General features: G+C 42.3%; 1 protein-coding gene across 8 annotated transcripts in view; it reads left to right on the top strand.

The window, feature by feature from the left end:
• atl2 (atlastin GTPase 2) overlaps positions 1-13,653 on the top strand; it is a 40,116-nt gene extending 26,463 nt beyond the window's left edge. For 4 of the 8 annotated variants that reach the window (XM_078405289.1, XM_078405293.1, XM_078405297.1 and 1 more), the window contains exons 7-14: positions 1,244-1,336; positions 1,818-1,956; positions 2,741-2,868; positions 2,989-3,045; positions 4,012-4,083; positions 5,351-5,782; positions 11,299-11,313; positions 12,021-13,653. In XM_078405289.1, coding sequence (XP_078261415.1) covers positions 1,244-1,336; positions 1,818-1,956; positions 2,741-2,868; positions 2,989-3,045; positions 4,012-4,083; positions 5,351-5,782; positions 11,299-11,313; positions 12,021-12,140 — 1,056 coding nt within the window. In that variant the 3' untranslated portion in view covers positions 12,141-13,653. Of the gene's footprint in view, positions 1-1,243; positions 1,337-1,817; positions 1,957-2,740; positions 2,869-2,988; positions 3,046-4,011; positions 4,084-5,350; positions 5,783-8,467; positions 11,314-11,426 lie in introns of all 8 variants that reach the window. The other 4 variants (XR_013547643.1, XM_078405291.1, XM_078405292.1 and 1 more) reach the window with 4 other exon arrangements.
• Positions 13,654-22,059: the final 8,406 nt, after the last annotated feature.

A 22,059-nucleotide genomic window follows, 5' to 3' on the forward strand; every position in this document is an offset into this window, starting at 1 on the left:
CGCGCCGACCAGCGATTCTTGCACATTAACACTATCCTACACAAGGGACAATATACAATTTTATCAAGCCAATTAACCTACAAACCTGTACGTCTTTAGAGTGTGGAGGAAACCCGCGCAGGTGACTGGGAGAACGTGCAAACTCCATACGGACAGCATCCTTAGCCAGGATTGAAGCCTGTTCTCTGGCAGTGAAAGGCAACAAGTCTTTTGTATCTGCTGTTCGTGGAACCTTGCTGAGTGCACAATTGTAGCTGCAGTTCCTATATTTCAACAATGACTACACTTAATAGTGATGGGGCAGATATGCTGTTGACTTTGGTATTGCTGGGGAAAGTGCAGTGCTTCTCTTGCCGCATCAGTGGCCAAGTGCACATGTAGAATGAGGATGGCATCCAGTGAGGTTCTGCCCCGAGGCTTGCCAGCCGGCAGGGAAATTGAATACTTTGAAAACATCTCGGAACTATTTAAGAAATTTTAATTTTATTTTCAAATATCAATGGAATTTTGGACTATTGAGACTATATTCTGTATCTTTCCCTTTGCTCTATGTTCTTGAGTTTGCCTTGATTGTATTTATGGATAGTATATCTGACCTCAGTCATAGTGACACAGCTCAAAAACAGGCCCTTCAGCCGAACTCATCCATGCCGACAAAGATGCCCCATCTATGTCAGTGTCACCTGCTTGTGTTTGCCCTATATCCGTCTAAACCTTTCCTGTCCGTGTCAAATATCTTTTAAATGTTGCTATCTGTTTGGATAGCAAAACAAATCTTTTCACTCTATCTTAGTACACGTGGCAGTAATATAAACAAACCTTAAAAAATGATGTACTTTAAAACATTTAAACATACTGAGCTAACTCAACAAAGATTTTTATGCTGTGATCTTGGCAGACCTTTCCATTCAATAGTTTTACCAGGCTGGCTGCACTTGCTCTAGGTGTAACCTGGCACTGTTTAGCAGGCAGGCGTCCCTGCTGGAAGGTGGCACGTTGGCAGTGAGCTTGTGAGCATCCCCTTGCTGCAAAGGAAGATTACACATCCAGCATGAGTCCATGCTGCTGCTAAATGTCAGAACTTTGGGGTAACAGCTCTACCCAAAATACTGGGGAGCAGATGAAAATTCTGCCTGATTTTTGGTGCATCCTAGTGATGTGAAAGGTTTTGCAGATTCAAATTCCTCTTTTACATATGAATGGGATGGAAATGAAATTGATTTTCTGTATTCTTTTCATGTAGACATTAATGTTTTTAATAAGAGATTGGAGTTATCCCTACGAACATTCATATGGGCTGGAAGGAGGCAAGAGGTTCTTAGAAAAACGGTTGGAGGTAATATTTTAATGTAATTAAGGTTTTGGGTAACTTTGGAATGTTTAACTACGTGCCTTGCTGTTCAATTTCATTACATTTGTTTTCTGTTCTCCACTTTCCTACAAGTTGGAGTGAAATCCAGCAATTTATAGGATAATAAATCCTGTGGCAGATGGACACCTATCCCCTGCTGATTGCTAAACCTTTTACAATCTTAAGATGTAACTATGTAGCATATTTATACGCATTTGTCATGGTGCGGTACCTCAATTTTAGTTCCCTTTGAAATTAATGAACTTGTAAGTCCAAGGTTGCAACATGTTTATTATGTCTGATTTGCTATCTTTGAGGGGATCTGGGGATTTTCATCCAGCAGGAAATAATTGTTTCAATGGTAGACTCGCCTGTTAACTTTTGTTTCTGCAATGAGTGTAGAAAGATGAAGTTGGAACAGTTACATTTATTCAGTTAACTCTAGCTATTTTGTTTTCCCCTTTAGATAAAACAAAACCAACACGAAGAGTTGCAGAATGTTAGGAAACATATCCATTCCTGTTTCGCCAAAATCACCTGCTTCCTAATGCCTCATCCTGGTCTGAAAGTAGCCACAAATCCTAGTTTTGATGGGAGATTAAAAGGTATTCCAAGGCCCTCAGTGGCATTTGTGTACGTGTTGCATGCAGATATCTGTCTTTGAATTCTCAGACCAGTTGTGGTGACCAGATTTGGCTAGATATTTGACTTGTGTTGTGTATATACATGCAAAGAGAATCAGTTCAACATAATTTTATGTTGGTTTAAGGAAGGGGGAGGGGGAGAATTAGCTACAAGGAGAGGTTGATTCAGAGAAACAATTTAAGTCTGTCCAATCTCTCCCTGTATCCCCTAATCCAGGCAACATTCTGGAAAACCTCCGCTGCACCCTTTCCATATCCTCCACATTCTTGTAATGGGCCGACTGGAACTGCAGGTTTTTTTGGAATGCCGGAAATTGAGGAGGGAGCTGATAGAAGAATACAAAATTGAGGCATAAAGTAGATAATGGGAACCTTATTCCCAAGGTAGAAATATCGAAGACCAGAGGGTGTAACTTTAAGATGATAATGTTATGCCCTCTAGTCTTTGAAAGGAGAATTGCAGAGCAAGTATTTTTTTAACATTATTTTTTGTGTGTGCCTGGAAAGTGCTGCAGGGGTGGAGGCAGTTATGATAGTGGCATTTAGGAGGCTTTTAGATCAGCACATGGATACGGAAGTATATGGGTCGTGGATAGATTGGTTTATTTTGGCATCATGTTCAGCCCCGACATTGTGGACTGAAAGGCCTGTTCCTGTGCTGTACTGTTCTGTGTTAAGTAAGCAATGCAAGTGAAAGTTGTTAATTTAGCCGCTGTTTATATTGCCATTTATTTTGTTCAAATAGATATTGACGGTGACTTTAAAAAGGAACTCCGCAATGTGGTGCCATTTCTGCTGTCCCCTGAGAATTTGGTAGAAAAAGAAATCGGAGGAAGCAAAGTGACTTGTCGGGATTTAGTTGAATACTTCAAGGTACGAACAGTTGGTGCATGCTGCTGCTTGCTGCTTGTATACATTTTGGTAATTTTCAGCAGAAATTGTATTTTAGGAGATTACTCACATGTTAATAATAAAATATTTCCTGTCCATCAGGCTTACATCAAAATTTATCAAGGCGAAGAACTGCCTCATCCAAAATCTATGTTACAGGTATTTGTATTCTGTCTTAAATAGCTGTGACTACTTGGAATCAGAAACAATTGATAGTGTTGGTTGACAAAGTTCAGAATTGAGCATGAATATTTAAATTGTATTTTTGAACCTGTGACATATGTTCCAATTTTGTTCTAGTTTAAAGATATTGAAGATGGTGAGCTCTTACTAATGGATTAAGAACTGAGGTTTCACTTTGCCTGAAAATTATAATATCAAATACAGATTAATATTATCCAATGTTATGGGAATCAGAAGAGACATGATTAGTCAGGAGACTCTTGCCTAAGTTTTGTACTACACAACTTTACTTACACATCTACATGCAGAACTCATTCAGAAGTCTATTGATAGTTATAAAAATCATACATTTCATTCTCTTCCCCCCTCCAAAACAATAAAAAATGCTTGTTATTCATCGTCACTATCTCGTTCACTCACTGAAGCATAAAGCAATAAAATCTACAAAATCATCGTAGTTTTGTACAAATTAAGCACAAAATACACCGTTAATATTTTTGAAAGCAGTATTTTCTTACCTTGAAGAAGCAAAACTGGAAAATACAGCTGAAACGCTGGTCTGTACACAGCAGCTCAGCCGGTGAGAATGTTTAGCACGAGTGACCTATGACCTGGGCATGTGCAGTCGAGATACCGAACTCGCTTATTTGGGTTTTGGTATTTGGATTGCTTTCAGATAAGCCACCTCCTTGTCCTTTGTTGGAATGATCCCTGTTTTCCCTAGCACCAGTATTTGAAAGCTGAAAAATCTTTAAACCAAGAATTTCACAACTGGAAACGTATGAATGTAGCTTTCTAAACAATAAGCATCATTATTCTTGAGACTGTCTATTAAAAAATATTTGAAGTTCATTTGCAGTGCCATTTGCAGGAACTCTTAAGTCTGGTCTCAGGCAGATGATTGCCAAGGGAAGGTTCATTAAAGCAATTGTTGTTTTACAGGCAACAGCTGAAGCCAACAATTTAACTGCTGTTGCAGGAGCAAAAGATGTCTACAACAAGGCTATGGAGAAGGTATGTAATTATGAATCTCTGCAAAAATATTTTGGATACTACAATGTCCCATACATCTGTGGTATAGGGCATATTACAGTGACTGCGTGCCCTACCTTTCCTAGTGGTTTTGGTAACCGTTATAGTTCCTGAACTGTTGGGAACACAGCTTATTTCCACTGACTTTTTTTGCCTGTCAATTAATTTGTGTAATCCATAATCTCTATAAATTAATTACACTTGAGTAATATTGTCCTAACAGCCTGTTGTTTGGTAATCCTATCTGTTGCTAGTGCTCAGTTATCAGAGCTTTGAGATATCTGGTAAAGCCATCATCTCTAACAAAGAAGTTAAAGTCAACTATAATTATTTCCTGTCCACGTATGTGATTTTTTATTTTAGTTACATTAACTTTTGATGACATGAGTTGTATCTAAGCCCTTCACCAGTTCTCCTCAGGAGTTGTTAATTCTGATTGAATGGATGGACACTATGGGTAGTAGGTTTCAATTTAAGAAAATGTGATCACAAAATGGAAAAGCTAGAAATGGAGATTTAAACAAAATTGGGGTCCATTTACCAGGAAGGATAGATTCTGACTGCCTATGAATTGAGTTTTACATGTTTACAATTGAAATGGAAGATTTAATACCAATCAGAGTGTTAAGTCCAAGGGCTTTTAATATGTGCCTTTCCATATTTATCATTTGCTGTTGACCTACATCAAATTCAGTAATAATTTGTTCAGTCAGTTTCAAAAGCTTTTAAAATTTGCATTTCAGCGTTCTATTTTGAAGCTTTTGGTGGTCAGTTCCAAAGGAAACATTTCATTCCTGTACATTTCATATTCATCTTGTTACTCTCTCAAACCCACATAAATTACACAATCTTCCTTTTTTCCCTCATTGAATTCGGGTCTCTAATAGGTAGTCAAGTCAATTTTATTTGTATAGCACATTTAAAAACAACCCACGTTGACCAAAGTGCTGCACATCTGATTAGGTCAGCATGGTCTCTCAGAAGTCGGCATGGAGCAGCAGATTATTACATCTGATTCTTTTTCTTCCTATGCTCCCCATCTTCAAGAGGGCAAACATTTAAAATGCAATGCAGCAGAACTGGTATCAAAACAAACATTAACAATTATTTCCACCAACAACTTTAAGATAGGTTTGATTAAGGTGTATTCTTAAAATTACGTGGAGATGATGCAGCCTTCGTTCAACGTGATTATGTCGTGCTCAGGCATAATATTGTACTCATGGTATGAATGTGTTTGTTCTTGCAGTTTTGTGGGGGAGATAAGCCTTACATAGCACCAGCAGATCTCGAACAACAACACCTAACCTTAAAAGAAGCTTCCATCAAGCAGTTTCGGTCAGTCAAGAAAATGGGTGGGGAAGAGTTCTGTCAGCGTTATCAAGAGCAGCTCGAGCAAGAAATGGATGAGAACTATGCAAACTTTGTAAAGCACAATGATAGCAAAAATATTTTTTATGCTGCACGTACACCGGCCACGCTCTTTGCTGTGATGTTTACCATGTACGTAATCTCAGGAGTGACTGGATTTATTGGCTTGAACTCGATAGCCTTACTATGCAATTTCATGATGGGGATAGCTCTGATCTCCCTCTGTACCTGGGCTTACACCAAATATTCTGGTGAATTCAGAGAATTTGGAATAATCATCGATCAAGTGGCTGAAACTATATGGGAGCAGGTAAGTGACATTCTTTCGGCACTCCCTTGCTTTATTATATCTAATAATAAATGTAAAATAATGACAACATTTTAAGTTTTAATATTAAAAATGGAGCTAAATATATATGATTTGGAGATGGATAACTAGATTTGGGAAATCTAGTTTTCAGAGGTTTTCACGGAAACATTTGGGTGCAAGTACAAACAGCATGTGCTGCTGCATAAAAATGCTTTCTTTAATTCTGCAATCCCTGTTTATCTTGGTAAATGTTCTTCCCTGTACTGGTCTGCTCTCTGCCAGGCAAAACTAAATGAAAATTCTCCCTTTTGTCTTTTCATCTCTGGCCTTTATGCAATCATTAGCCTATCAAACAAAAACCCTCGCCTGCATCCACCTATCACTTGCCAGGCTTTGTCCTGCCCCTCTCTTCCTGCTTTCTACTCCCACCCGCCTATCACAAATCGTCTGAAGAAGAGTCCCAACCCGAAATGTCACCTATCCTGATAGAACCTATCTGTTCTTCAGAGATGCTGTCTGACCTGAGTTACTCCAGCACTTTTTAAAAATGAAAGTCCTGTTTGGGGAATGGCAGTTAACCATCTTCAACAGATGAAAGTGAAGATAAACTCAATTTATTTAGTTTAGTATAAAGGAAACAGGCCCTTCGGCCCACCGGGTCCATGTCGACCGTCAGTCATCCATTCACACTTATTCTATATTATCCCTTTCCCTACACACTAGGGGAAATTTAGAGACCTGCACATCTTTGGGATGTGGGAGGAAAATGTGCAAACTCCACATGAACAGCACCCGAGGTCAGGATCAAACTCTGGTCTCTGGCGTTGCGGTAGCGGCTCTCAGCTGCACTTCTGCCACCTTAGTTGAATTCAGGAATTGCCCTTTCATCTTCACTTTGACATCCTGTAAAGAAAAACAAAATTGCAATTTCCAAATTGATGGTATTTCCAACTTGTTTCTTGAAAGTTTACATTCGCCCCTCCAAGCAAAGAGCTGCTGCATTGGTTCAGTCGTGTAGCATGGCCAAGGAATTACTGATCTTAGTTTTGCTGTTATGTTGGGGAGATTGACTTACATTTTATATAGGAAATGTCACAGCTGGGTACATCCCAAAATATTTTCTACGAAATTCTACATCTATGGCCAAGTAACTATGGTGATTAATATATAGGTAGCAGGTAGCATGTAAGAATGACTATCTAATCTATATCAATTATGTCAGATGGGAGATACGCCTGCTGCTCATTGGAATAATTTCATAGGATGAAGACGACAGTGGGAACCATATTTTTAGCATCACATTCAAAATACAACACAACAGCACAGCACTCAGCATTGAGTCTCAATTTAGAGATGATGCACATAAATCCTTGAACTGAGATTGAATTGGATACTCATGGGACTGAGGAAACAAATACTTAACCAATGTAATTTTGCAGCTTCATATCTACAGGAAATAGACTGACTAAATTGAATTGGGTGAGTTGGTTCCATTCCAAGTCATGTTGCCGTTTTATAAGATTTTGGTTTGGCTGCATATGGAGTATTGCGTGCAGTTCTGGTCGCTCCATTACAAAAAAGATGTGGGGGCTTTGGAAAGGGTACAGAGGTTTACCAGAATAATGCCTGGATTAGGGGGTATTAGCCACAGGAAGATCTTGGACAGACTTGGATTGTTTTCCCTGGAACAACAGAGGTTGAAGGAAAGTCTTTGGAGAGGTATATAGAATTATGAGAGGCGTAGATAGGGTAAACATTTAGAACCTTTTTCTAAGGATGGAAAAATCAAAGATCATAGATCATTTAAGGTGAGAAGGGCAACGTTTAAAGGAATGTACAGTGCAGAACAAGATTTTTTAGAGGGTGGTGGGTGCCTGGAACATGCTGGCAGGGGTGGTGCAAGTGAAGCAGGCACTCGGCGTTGAGATGTGGTGCTCAGGGTGTGATGAGAATCGCATTGATCCTATGGCCTCTCATCATGGCCATCTTCCCAGCTGGAAGGTTTCTCTGTGGTAACAAGCTTGCAGATAGTTGCTGGCCTTTGAACGTCATCAGAGAAAATGGGAAAAATTGTGCAGTCAGACACAGGAATACAACATTTGACAATATAAAGCTGGATGGGTTGGCAAGTTGTAACAAGGACCGAGAACATACAAAGCAATTATAGAACAGTCAGAATACAAGAAACTGACAAATGGAATGTATAATGTGAGGAAGAAGTTGGGTTAAGAACCTTGGAATGATGAATGGAAAAGTAAATTGTCTTAAAAGTGGCCACAACGTTGAGATCTAGTACGAGAAACCTAAAAGATCGATATGAAGGTACAGCAACTAATTAAGATGGCGAGTAAAATGTTGGCGTATATTGTAAGAGGAGATAGTGTGGGGGAAAAATCTGATGCAACTTCAGATATGGTCTTGCCTGTATTGTGTAGAGTGTAAGCGAGTTCGGTATTCCGACTGTGCATGCGCAGGTCATAGGTCGCGGGGGCAAGGCATTGTGTGTTAAAGGAGCGACGGCTCAGACTGATGACACTGAGTTTGTGGGTCCAAACACTTCGTCGGATTTCCTTGCCCCTCCGGCAGAAAATGAAAACATATCCGCATCACGGGATCGCCCCGCTCCCCAACTTAATTCTGGAGTGTGAATTAACGGCAACATTTTCGTTAATTTCAATATTTCAGACAAAAAGCAGCGAGCATGTCTGCGATCGGGTAAGAGAACACGTTCGGTGCAGCACTGAAACAGGTTGAAATAGAAGACGCTGTCCTTAACTTGCATCAAACTTTAACCACGACAAATATTCTGGGCTCAGAGATGAACCGTGAGTCATTCAGAAGTCTCTTGATAGTTATAGAAATCATACATTTCATTTCATTCTCCACACCCCCTCCAAAACAAAGAACAATAAAAAATGCTTGTTATTCAGTCACTATCTTGCTCACCCACTGAAGCATAAAGTAATAAAACCTACAAAATCATCATAGTTTGGAACAAATTAACTATATATAAACCTAATTAACAATTTCGAAAGCAGTATTTTCTTACCTCTACGAAGAAAAACTGGAAAAAACGGATGAAACGAAGATTTGTTTACATGCAGCAGATCAGCTGGCGATAATGCTTTGCCCCTGCGACCTATGACCTGCGCATCCTCAGTCGGAATACCAAACTTACTTATTGCAAGCACAAGAAACTAGATGCTGGAATCTTCAACTAACCAAAGCGCTGGAGGAGATCAGCAGGTTAGGCAGCACCTGTGGAGGGAATTGACAGACTCTTCAGTCTGTCGAAGGGTCCCAGTCAAAATGTTGTCTGTCCATTCTCCTGAATATTGCATACGGTTTTGCTTACATTGGAGATGGTCAAAGAAGATTTGTTGTTGATTCCTGGGATGAAAAGAGTTGATGTTTGAAAGGAAATTGTGCAGGTTGGGTCTGCACTCATTGAAATTGAGTAGAACGAGAGGCAGCATTCTCGGGGGAATTGAAAGGGTTGAACTTGCAAAGATGTTTCCAATTGGATTGGGAGGTGGTATATTGAATTAGCTTCAGAATAAAGTCACCTATTTAAACTGAGATGACAGAGGATTTCTTCATTGGGGTTCTCCGGCCCAGAGAGCGATGAGGGTGGAGTTATTTGAGCACATTTAAGGCAGAGATGGACAGATGCTTGAACTTCAAAAGAACCAAAGGATATAGAATGAGAACAGGAAGGCCCAGTTTGATTGGATCAGCCTGCTCTTACTGAATGGTGGACCAGACCCAAAGTGCTGCTTTGCCTATTTCTGCTTTTGTTATTTTACAGAGCTGGGATGACTGCTTTGCAGAATGCCTTAATTTAGTCTGCAGGGCTGATCCTGAGTATGGAGTCGTTCATCCCACCCCCACTCAGTTGCATTGTACAGACAAGGTCCAACCCTTTGGAGGAGCATCTCACCTTCTCTGCAGACATCGGCCACAGGCTCAATGCTGCCACCCACGCTTCAGAAAGTGAGCCTTTCCAGCCTGTATCAGGTGGTTAATTGTGGTCACAATGCTGGTGCTGCTCAGCAGGTTCACAGGGATTAGTGTGCAAGGTGTCTGCACAAGATTGGCACTGGGGTCAATGTTCTTGTGGGTTCACCAGCCTAGCCTGTAATTAAAACAAAGTGCTGGTGTAACTCAGCAGGTCTGGCGATATCTGAAAGGAATAGATGGGGGCGTTTCAGGGTCCCAACCTGAAATGTTATCTATATATTCTTTCCATAGATGCTGCATGACACGCTGAATTCCTCTAGCACTTTGTTTTACTGAAGATTCAGTATCTGCAGTTCCTTATCTAAGCCTGGCATATTAAGCTTTTGATTGTCTCTGAGTGCTGAGTGTTTCCAGCATTTTATATGAATTCCATGGTCTGCAGTTTTTTTGCCCAGGCCAGTTCTGATGTGGATTTTCTCTCTACAGATGCTGCCTCACCTGCTGGGGTTTCTCAGTATTTTCCTTAATTTTAGATTTCATGCAACTGCTGTGTTCTGTATTTCAGTTCCAGCAGATATTTATTTCTCCACCAGAAAGATTAGCTGCCATTAACAAGGCTCCAGCACCCTCTCCTGGTTAGCACCATTCTTTGTCCTCCATCTTGATACCCATCTCATCATGAATACTCTCTTTCTCTTCATTCTGAGCCTCTTGTAAGTTTAAATATGCATGGATTCTAAATTCCAATGAGGCAAAGCTTAAAGGAGATGTGCAGGACATTTTTTTTAAACAGGCTGGTGGATGCCTGGGATGTGCTGCCAGGGGTGGTTGGTGGAGGAGGCAGACATGATCATGGCATTTGAGGCTTTTGGATAGGCACGGATATGCAGGAAATGGAGGGATATGGATTATGTGCAGGCAGATGAAATTAGATTGTTAGCATGTTCAACACACACATTGTGCGCCGAAGGGCCTGTTCCTGTTCTGTACTGTTCTATGTTCATTGCAGCATGAAATAAATTTGGAACTCTGCAAACAGTACTAGGCATTAGAACAACTGATAATTTCAAATTTGTTATTAGTAGCATTAAGGGACTTAGTAGCATTAAGGGACTTTGTGGTAAAGATGAGAATTCAGGTGGGTAATCGGGTCCGCTTTGATCTAATTGAAAGGCAAAACCGGGTCCAGAGCGTTTAATGGCCACGTGTACTGAAACGGAACAATGAAATTCTTTGTTGCAGCAGCACAACAGGTCTGCAAACTCATCACGTAAAACAAATAAGCAAAGGAATGTTCAATAAAGTAAAAATACATAGACTATTGCTGTTCAGTTTAGGGAGGGGGTTGTAAAAAAAAATTTAAACTTGATTTGAGCAGCTCATTTAATGTTTCTGTTCTGGGATAAATAGAACGGATTCTTCCCCTGGCTGATTTGGGCTCTGCGGACAGTTCTGGGATCTTCAAATTAAGCTTTGATTCCTGGACTTTTTAATCTTGTCTATACTGTCACTGTACACTAACTGCCTTTTTCCTCTCTTTTCTACTTGCAATCCAGAGGAGTCCAAAGAAGGTGAAAACCTTGTTTTCTGGAAAACTTGTTCAATGTTGTAATTGTCCCCATCGATTCTTTTTTTGAGAAATCAAGTGCTTTGGTGCTCACTAACTAACAACTCCTTGTTCTAGGTATTAAGCAAGCTGTTCACTTCAGCTCGAAATAAAGTGATCCATCGTTCTGTTACATCTACACTGAGGCTATCATCAAACAACAACAAGAAGAAAAACTAGATCTTGTGCTTTCTCATTGCTTGGGATGGGGATGGAAGTGTGGACGGTGGCCTGTACAGTGCTGAACTGATCAGGGTTTGACTGTGCGGCAAGCTATAAATTGTATATGGCTAACTCAACCTAGGGTGCAGCGCTGCTTATTTCTTTTGAAGTGACTTACAAGATGCTGACTTGAAAGAGTTGTGGTAAATGCATCTTAATGAAGACCATTGACATTTTTTAAATTGTTTTTATATATATATATATATATATATATATATATATAAAATCTTATTGTCCATTGTATTATATATGCCACAATTGCACAAGCCATGATTTAGTATATTTTTCCCTTTACCAGTCAGGGTTGAACTTGGTTTCCATTCCATTTTTCCTGTTGTCCTTTTATTGTCAAAGCTCCTTATTAGGGGAAGTTTTGATGGTCATGGTATTGCTGCTGTCTGTTACTTGTTTTTAAGTCTCCCCTTTTCTTTTAACATTCCCATCTTACAGATGTTGAAGCCACTGAGTGACAATTTGATGGAGGAGAACATAAAGCAAACTGTAGCAAACTCCATCAAAGCAGGGTTGACCGAGCAGGCCTCCCAGCATGCCAAATTAAAGACAAACTGACAATCCAACTTGCTTCATGCTGTCGAGTGTTGCCTGTACGTTATGAACTTGGTGAGTCAATTTATAATTAGTCTGCATAGATTTTGAAGTGAAAGTTCCAACTTCACCTAATGCTGCCACAAAGATCTGAAGAAAGAAGAAACTGACAGAAGATTTTTATAATGGGTAGAGTGAATTACATTACTAAACAAGAAAGTTCAGGGATGAGTTTAAGTTAATTTTGAATGTTACTTTTTGTCATGAACACGAACGAGTTGAATCTCTTTTTCCGGTCACCATTGGTGGGTTTGTGCGAGAGACAGATGTGCACCGTAGTGATCAGTACAGATAAATAGTGATGAATAGTAAAGCTTGAAACCAGTCTGCATTTTCTCTCTTTGTTAATGCTTTGCCTGAATTACCAGTATTACACTGCAAATCCAAACTAGCCAGATTATCGAGTTATGTTGTGGACAAACCTGCTGTTGGATGAGAGTGAGTGAGGCTTGCCTTGCCGCCTTGCTCCTGAACAAATCCTGAGGATCTTGTGAATCAGTGACATTTAAATTACTGGGAGACTTCACTTCATTACTGCCATAAATCCATCCAATGTGCTTTAATTTTCTCTTTCTGATGGCGATAACTCCGTCCACAAAGAACTCTTACTCATGGTTGTCAGTTAGCATTTGCCTGCACACTGCGTTATTTATAAGTTTCTATCAAATAATAGAGATGGGGCATGTATATTAAATATAAATATATAAATACCAAATTTTGTATCAAAGTTTTTGTAGTTAATGGCAAAATCTGGTACAGTGGTAGGCTCCGTGCAGTTAATGTAAAGGACTGTATTTGTGAGTGATGTAAGCATCAGAATGCATTAAATTTGAGGTTTTGATATGTTTGTGATAATAATTACCTGCCTTGAGCATTGCAATCCCACCCCTTATTGCAAAGCATTGGTAATGTTAGTTGTGAAATTCGGTTTTCTTATGTTGCATTTTAAAGTTATATATCCTGTAATTTATTTTTCAACACATAATTAAAGTACTCTGACGTTTCCAGCTTCTGTTTTTTTTTGGTGAAATGAATGAAACCTGCAAGATGTATTGTAAAGGTGATTTAAATGTCAAAAGCATTTTTAAATTTAAGACTTAATCTGTAAAATGTATCTAGGTCATATTGGCCTCATTTAATTGTAAAGGAACACGTTTTCTTTTTCCTGAGTGATTGTGTCTGTATATAATCAGTAATGGGTAATATAAATTGTTTAGTTAAACATTAAACAATTTTCACAATTTACTGATTGTGTTGCATAAAAGCATTCAAGTGTTTCAGTATTGTATATTGTGGTTCAGATGGAATAAAGAAATTTAGTTTAGCATTAATAAAACTTTATTTTGCTCTTGATGAAACATAATTAAAAACAATTGACTTTGCAGTTCCTACTTTATGGTTTAGTTGGATGTGCATTTCAAAAACAGCTGAAATTAGTTTGACCCAACGTAGACCATGATCAATCAGACAAAGCTCCACAAGGCATTCTGATGGTCATTGATAGGCATGATTTGTACTGTTTTAGCATGTTCTGTAAAGTATGTATGGCACTGAAAAAAAGCATTTCCCAACACATTGCCCAAGCCTCTCATTCGGAAGAGAATTAAGTCAGCAAATGTCTAAGAAAGAGCTTTTTTGAGGTGACTGGTGATGAGAGGACAATGGATATTGTCTACATGGATTTTAGTAAGGCAAATGGTAAAGTACCTCATGGGCGGCTGAAGCAGATGCACATTTTTTTTAACCAGCAGCTACAGTTCCTCCCTGTACATTCTGTTTGCTCTACTGTGAAATCTCATCAAGGTATGCCTATTTTAGAGAAGTTCACCTGTCTAACCCACTGAGTTACTCCAGCATTTTGTGTTTATCTTTGGTTTATACCAGTTTCTTCCCACCTGGGATATGAAACGGGCTTAGCCATTGAAGGCAGAGGGCAGTGATGGAAGGGTTTTCTGAATGGAGGTCTGGGCCAGTGGAGTTCCACAGGGCTCTGGGCCAGTGGAGTTCCACAGGGCTCTGGGCTAGGTTATTTGTGATGTACATAAACTAGAAACATAGAAAATAGGTGCAGGAGTAGGCCATTTGGCCCTTCGAGCCTGCACCGCCATTCAATATGATCATGGCTGATCATCCAACTCAGTATCCCGTACCTCTCTTCTCTCCATACCCCCTGATCCCTTTAGCCACAAGGGCCACATCTAACTCCCTCTTAAATATAGCCAATGAACTGGCCTCAACTACCTTCTGTGGCAGAGAATTCCACAGATTCACCACTCTGTGTGAAAAAAAATTCCTCATCTCGGTCCTAAAAGACTTCCCCTTATCCTTAAACTGTGACCCCTTGTTCTGGACTTCCCCAACATCGTCAACAATCTTCACTGCCTGCTGCACCTGCATGCCTACTTTCAATGACTGGTGTACCACGACACCCAGGTCTCGTTGCATCTCCCTTTTTCCTAATCGGCCACCATTCAGATAATAGTCTGCTTTCCTGTTCTTGCCACCAAAGTGGATAACCTCACATTTATCCACATTATACTGCATCTGCCATGCGTTTGCCCACTCACCTAACCTATCCAAGTCACCTTGCAGCCTCCTAGCATCCTCCTCACAGCTAACACTGCCCCCCAGCTTCGTGTCATCCGCAAACTTGGAGATGTTGCATTCAATTCCCTCGTCCAAATCATTAATATATATTGTAAATAGCTGGGGTCCCAGCACTGAGCCATGCGGTACCCCACTAGTCACTGCATGCCATTTTGAAAAGGACCCGTTTATTCCTACTCTTTGCTTCCTGTCTGCCAGCCAGTTCTCTATCCACATCAATACTGAACCCACAATACCGTGTGCTTTAAGTTTGCATGCTAATCTCTTATGTGGGACCTTGTCGAAAGCCTTCTGGAAGTCCAGATATAACACATCCACTGGTTCTCCCTTATCCACTCTACTAGTTACATCCTCGAAAAATTCTATAAGATTTGTCAGACATGATTTACCTTTCATAAATCCATACTGACTTTGTCCAATGATTTCACCACTTTCCAAATGTGCTGCTATCCCATCTTTAATAACTGACTCTAGCATTTTCCCCACTACTGATGTTAGACTAACGGGTCTGTAATTCCCTGTTTTCTCTCCCTCCCTTTTTGAAAAGTGGGGTTACATTAGCTACCCTCCAATCCTCAGGAACTACTCCAGAATCCAAAGAGTTTTGAAAAATGATCACTAATGCATCCACTATTTCTGGGGCTGCCTCCTTAAGCATAGTAAATTCTAACTTCAGATAGTTCCTCTGTCCCTCTCTTTCCCCTTCCCAGTTCTCCCACTGTCATCCTGTCTCCTACATCCTATCTTTGTCCCACCCCGTCCCCTGACATCAGTCTGAAGAAGGGTCTCGACCTGAAAGGTCACCCATTCCTTCTCGCCTGAGATGCTGCCTGACTTGCTGAGTTACTCCAGCATAGTAAATGTAGGTGAGTCGGTTAGTAAGTTTCCAGATGACACAAGTTGCTGGCATTGCAGATTGTGGAGGAAGGCTGTCAAAGCGTAGATCAGGATATAGATCAGCTACAGAAACTGGCAGATGAAATTTAATCTGAGTAAGTGTGAGGTGTTGCACTTTGGGAAGTTAAATGTAATGGGAAGGTATGCAGTTAACGACAAGATTCTTAGCAGTACCGTACAGAGGGATCTTTAGGGTCCAAGTCCATAGTTCCTTTACAGTGGCAAAACAAGTAAATGGAGTGATGAAGGGGGCATATGGTATGCTTGCCTTCAGAGATCATGACATGGTGTAAGAGTCAGGAAGTAATGATGCTGCTTTATAAAACGTTGGTCAGGCTGTATGCAGTACTAGTTGCCTCCTTACAGGAATGATGTGAAGGTTTTGGAGAGGATGCACAAGAGGTTTACCAAATTAATATTGTCTCATACCAGACTGATAGTTACAGGGAGAGAATGAACAGACTTGAATTGTTTTCTCTGAAGTGTTGAAGGTTCACTCAGCTCATCCTCTCACTGGCCTACTGCCTCTGTGCCTTCGCTAATTAATACCCCTTGTCTCTGGGGCTCGCTGCTCCAGCTGAGATAGCTTCTTCAGGGAATTCTTGAGGTTCTGCTGCTCTTAGGTGGAGGCCAAGGAAATAGCCTTGATCTGCTCCTGCACCCTCTCCAACTCCTGGCTGCTCAGTGTCATGGTGCAGGAGGAGAATCTCAAGGTTCCAGCATGATTTCCTGGTTCTGCTGGGGGCCTGGGTCCAACAGGTGCTTGGATACTTGGAGATTGTGTAGACGCAGCAGGAGATGTCAGTGGGCTCTACAACTGCAGATCTCCCACCATTTGATTTTACAAATTCATAATTTTGATGTACAAAATTCAGAATTTTACATCAAAATTCGTAATAGGGCGCATAGTGCAACTTTTCAGCCAAAAAAAAGTATGCATGCCAAATGCGCTACATTCATGTGTGAAAAACGACTATTATTTCCAACAGTGTGTAGTTCTGGGACTATGTACAATGTCAGGCCTATCATGAGTATATTCTGCTGTTTATAGAAAAGTTATTGAACAGAAATACTTTTTACAACACAAAGAAAAAATTGTTTTGTTTTTTCTATTTTGCTTTTTCCTTACACATCCCAATTCTCTTGGTCTTGAATAAAAGAACAATGGTCATAAAATGTATGACTAAGTTATGAAGAAAGAGTCTCATTTAAATCTGCACATACCTAATTTCATTGAAGACATACTTGCTCCAGTGGTCTTCAACAGCAAATCACAACAGCCCATCATCCCCTCCACTCCTCTCACCCCCACCTCCCCCCTCCCTTCCTCTACACCCCCCCCCCCCCCCCCCCCCCCCAATTCACCCACCCCATCCCCTCTCAACATCAATGGGCCTCACTCTAGGCAGTGAGGTCGGGCGAGCGGCGAGGCAAGGCCAGGTGAGCGGTGGGGGGGCTAGAGACGAGGCATATGTTTTGCGGAAAAATATGAGGTAAAATCGGAATGGATAGATGAAACAAGAAAGCAGAAACGTTCCGCCAAATTCTGAAGGGTTGCGAGGTCTGGGACTGGGCCGAATTACATTAGCTGGAGTCATCTGCCTCTAGAGGACAGTGACCCAGGCTGCCTAGAATCAGGTTGGACATCATCTTGGTCCATTGCTCCTGTATCTGGCCCAGTGCCCGCAGCCTCCAGCTCCAGGCCCCGCCGGTAAGCCCAGCTGGGCTTTGGCTGTCTCCAACTTCAGCAGGCTCTTGGCCCCTGGCTGCCCCGGATAGGTTGGGGGCACCGGAGGTCACGGGCAGCAGCAGTCGGCTATCCCTCCGCACCTCCCGCCCGGTGCCACTCCAAGACCTCGCTGTAGGCGGCCAACGTGCCGGGCCTCGCCGTCGCCATGGTGACGTCCCAGGAGAGGAGGTGGGGCTGGGCAAAGCGTCATGATGTCAATCACTGCGGTACTGAGCAAAGATAATTGAGCAGAGCAAGGTAGACCATTCGACACCAAAAACTAGTATGTCATGGCGCAATTTTAGTAGGGAGAAACTAGCAAAAACATTTAATAACAAAAATCTGTGAATTGATGGATGAGATATATTTTGCAATGTTATGGTATCATACTGTTCCCCCAAAACACTTGATTACACTACGAGACATATATAGAAAAGACAGACAGGTGGGCAGAGGGGGTGGGGTCGCTCTGTTGGTGAGGAATGATATTCACTCCCTTGCAAGGGGTGACATAGAATCAAGAGATGTAGAATCAGTATGGATAGAAATGAGGAATTGTAAGGGTAAAAAGACCCTAATGGGAGTTATCTACAGGCCCCCAAACAGTAGCCTCGAAGTTGAATCAGGAGCTAAAATTGGCATGTCGCAAATGTAATGCTACGGTGGTTATGGGAGATTTCAACATGCAGGTAGACTGGGAAAATCAGGTTGGTAATGGACCCCAGGAAAGAGTTTGTGGAGTATAACAGAGCTTTATTTGTCGTTCGGTACCGAAGTACCGAACGAAACTACATAGCAGTCATAGAAAAAAAAAAGAACACAAGACACATAACCCCAACACAAACGTCCATCACAGTGACTCCAAACACCCCCTCACTGTGATGGAGGCAACAAAACTTCCCCTCTCTTCCCCACGCCCACGGACAGACAGCTCGTCCCCGACCGACCCGCACAGTCCCCGCACCGGGCGCTGAAACGTCTCGCGGCCGAACCGGGCGATGAAAGGCCCGCGACCAAGCCTTGCGCAGCTAAGTCCCGCAGCCGAGCCGCACCAGCGGTGAAAAGTCCCGCAGCCGAGCCGCACCGGACGGTGTTAAATCCCGCAGCCGAGTTGCACCGGACGGTGTTAAATCCCGCAGCCGAGTTGCACCGGACGGTGTTAAGCCCCGCAGCCGAGTTGCACCGGACGGTGTTAAGCCCCGCAGCCGAGTTGCACCGGACGGTGTTAAGTCCCGCAGCCGAGTTGCACCGGGCGGTGTTAAGCCCCGCAGCCGAGCTGCACCGGGCGAAGTAAGTCCAGCGGCCAGCCGCACCGGGATGTAAAGTCCAGCGGCCGAGCTGCACCGGGGGATGTTAGGCCCCGCAGCCGAGCCGCACCCCGCGCCATGAGGAAGAGAAAAGTTCCCCACCCCCCACACACCACCACCCCCTCCCACACATACACAACCAAAAAAAATATATAAAAATCATCCCAACACCGACACTCAACAAAAAAAAGACGGACAGACTGCTAGTCAGCCGCTGCCGTTAGGCGCCGCCACATCAGATGGATGGATGGTCTCCAAGATTGATTCTTAGAACAGCTTGTACTGGAGCCTACTAGGGAGAAGGCAATTCTGGATTTAGTGTTGTGTAATGAACCTGATCTGATAAGGGGACTCGAGGTAAAAGCCATTAGGATGCAGCGATCACAATATGATAAGTTTTACCCTACAAATTGAGGGAGAAGGGAAAATCAGAAATGTCAGTATTACAGTATAGCAAAGGGGATTACAGAGGCAGGAGCTGGCCAGAATTGACTGGAAGGAGGCCCTAGCAGGGAAGACGGTGGAACAGCAATGGCGGGTATTCCTGGGAATAATGCAGCAGTTGCAGGATCAATTTATCCCAAAGAGGAGGAAAGATTCCAAGGGGAGTAAGAGGCACCCGTGGTTGACAAGGGAAGTCAAGGACAGCATAAAAATAAAAGAGAAGTACAACAAAGCAAAGAAGAGTGGGAAGCCAGAGGATTGGGACTCTTTTAAAGAGCAACAGAAGATGACTAAGAAGGCAATACGGGGAGAAAAGATGAGGTACGAGGGTAAACTAGCCAATAATATAAAGGAGGATAGTAAAAGCTTTTTTAGGTATGTAAAGAGGAAAAAAATAGTCAAGGCAAATGTGGGTCCCTTGAAGACAGAAGCGGGGGAATTTATTATGGGGAACAAGGAAATGGCAGGCGAGTTGAACCGGTACTTTGGATCTGTCTTCACTAAGGAAGATACAAGCAATCTCCCAGATGTTCTAGTGGCCAGAGATCCTAGGGTGACGAAGGAACTGAAGGAAATCCACATTAGGCAGGAAATGGTGTTGGGTAGACTGATGGGACTGAAGGCTGATAAATCCCCAGGGCCTGATGGTCTGCATCCCAGAGTACTTAAGGAGGTGGCGCTAGAAATTGTGGACGCATTGGTGATTATTTTCCAATGTTCTATAGATTCAGGATCAGTTCCTGTGATTTGGAGAGTAGCTAATTTTGTACCACTTTTTAAGAAAGGAGGGAGAGAGAAAACGGGAAATTATAGACCAGTTAGTCTGACATCAGTGGTGGGGAAGATGCTGGAGTCAATTATAAAAGTCGAAATTGCAGAGCATTTGGATAGTAGTAACTGGATCGTTCCGCGTCAGCATGGATTTACGAAGGGGAATCATGCTTGACTAATCTTCTGGAATTCTTTGAGGATGTAACTAGGAAAATTGACGGGAGAGCCGGTGGATGTGGTGTACCTTGACTTTCAGAAAGCCTTTGACAAGGTTCCACATAGGAGATTAGTGGGCAAAATTAGAGCACATGGTATTGGAGGTAGGGTACTGACATGGATAGAAAATTGGTTGACAGAGAAAGCAAAGAGTGGGGATAAATGGGTCCCTTTCATAATGGCAGGCAGTAACTAGTGGGGTACCGCAAGGCTCGGTGCTGGGACCGCAGCTATTTACAATATACATTAATGACTTGGATGAAGGGATTAAAAGTACCATTAGCAAATTTGCAGATGATACAAAGCTGGGTGGTAGTGTGAACTGTGAGGAAGATACTATGAGGTTGCAGAGTGAGTTGGACAGGTTGTGTGAGTGGGCGGATGCATGGCAGATGCAGTTTAATGTGGATAAGTGTGAGGTTATCCACTTTGGTGGTAAGAATAGGAAGGCAGAGTATTATCTGAATGGTGTCAAGTTAGGAAAAGGGGATGTACAACGAGATCTGGGTGTCCTAGTGCATCAGTCACTGAAAGGAGGCATGCAGGTACAGCAGGCAGTGAAGAAATCCAATGGAATGTTGGCCTTCATAACAAGAGGAGTTGAGTATAGGAGCAAAGAGGTCCTTCTGCAGTTGTACAGGGCCCTGGAGTACTGTGTGCAGTTTTGGTCTCCAAATTTGAGGAAGGATATTCTTGCTATTGAGGGTGTGCAGCTTAGGTTTACTAGGTTAATTCCCGGAATGGTGGGACTGTCATATGTCGAAAGACTGGAGCGACCAGGCTTGTATATACTGGAATTTAGAAGGATGAGAGGAGATCTTATCGAAACGTATAAGATTATTAAGGGGTTGGACACGTTAGAGGCAGGAAACATGTTCCCAATGTTGGGGGTGTCCAGAACAAGGGGCCACAGTTTAAGAAAAAGGGGTCGGCCATTTAGAACCGAGATGAGGAAAAACTTTTTCAGTCAGAGAGTTGTGAATCTGTGGAATTCTCTGCCTCAGAAGGCAGTGGAGGCCAATTTTCTGAATGCATTCAAGAGAGAGCTAAATAGAGCTCTTAAGGTTAGCGGAGTCAGGGGGTATGGGGAGAAGGCAGGAAGGGGTACTGATTGAGAATGATCAGCCATGATCACATTGAATGGCGGTGCTGGCTCGAAGGGCCGAATGGCCTCCTCCTGCACCTATTGTCTATTCTATTGACATAGTGAACGGTGGGGTTTGCTTACTAAAATGGCGGCAGTTACGCTCCTTTGCGTACTACACTTTAGTATAGGCGACAGAGTGGTTAGAAACAGAAAAGAGGTGCAGGAGGAGCCTTTCCTTCATTTGTTTTATATTTCTCGACATCACCGTCTATATCTCATTTGACTTTCCCCTGACCCGAAATGTCACTTATTCCTTTTCTCCGATGCTGTCTGATCCATTGAGTTACTCATAGAAACATAGAAAATAGGTGCAGGAGGAGGCCATTCGGCCCTTCAAGCCAGCACCGCCATTCATTGTGATCATGGCTGATCGTCCACAATCAATAACCCGTGCCTGCCTTCTTCCCATATCCCCTGATTCCACTATAGTCAATTTTATTTGTCACATACACATAAATGTGCAGTGAAATGAAAGATTACCCACAGTCCAACAATAAGAGCAATAAAAATAAGCAATAACGCACACAATCATAAACCAACACCAAACAAAAAGAAACATCCATCACAGTGAGTCTCCTCCAGTCACCTCACTGTGATGGAAGGCCAGAATATCTTTTCTCTTCCCCCTACCGTCTTCTCCCGCGGTCAGGCTGTTGAAGTTGCCACGTTCCAGGCCGCGCCGGACGGTGAAAGGTCCGCAGCGGGCCGACCCAAGCCCCGCTCTATCTAACTCTCTTAAATCCATCCAGTAACTTGGCCTCCACT

Source organism: Rhinoraja longicauda, chromosome 9 (genome assembly GCF_053455715.1).
Source record: "Rhinoraja longicauda isolate Sanriku21f chromosome 9, sRhiLon1.1, whole genome shotgun sequence".
Lineage (NCBI taxonomy): Eukaryota > Metazoa > Chordata > Chondrichthyes > Rajiformes > Arhynchobatidae > Rhinoraja > Rhinoraja longicauda.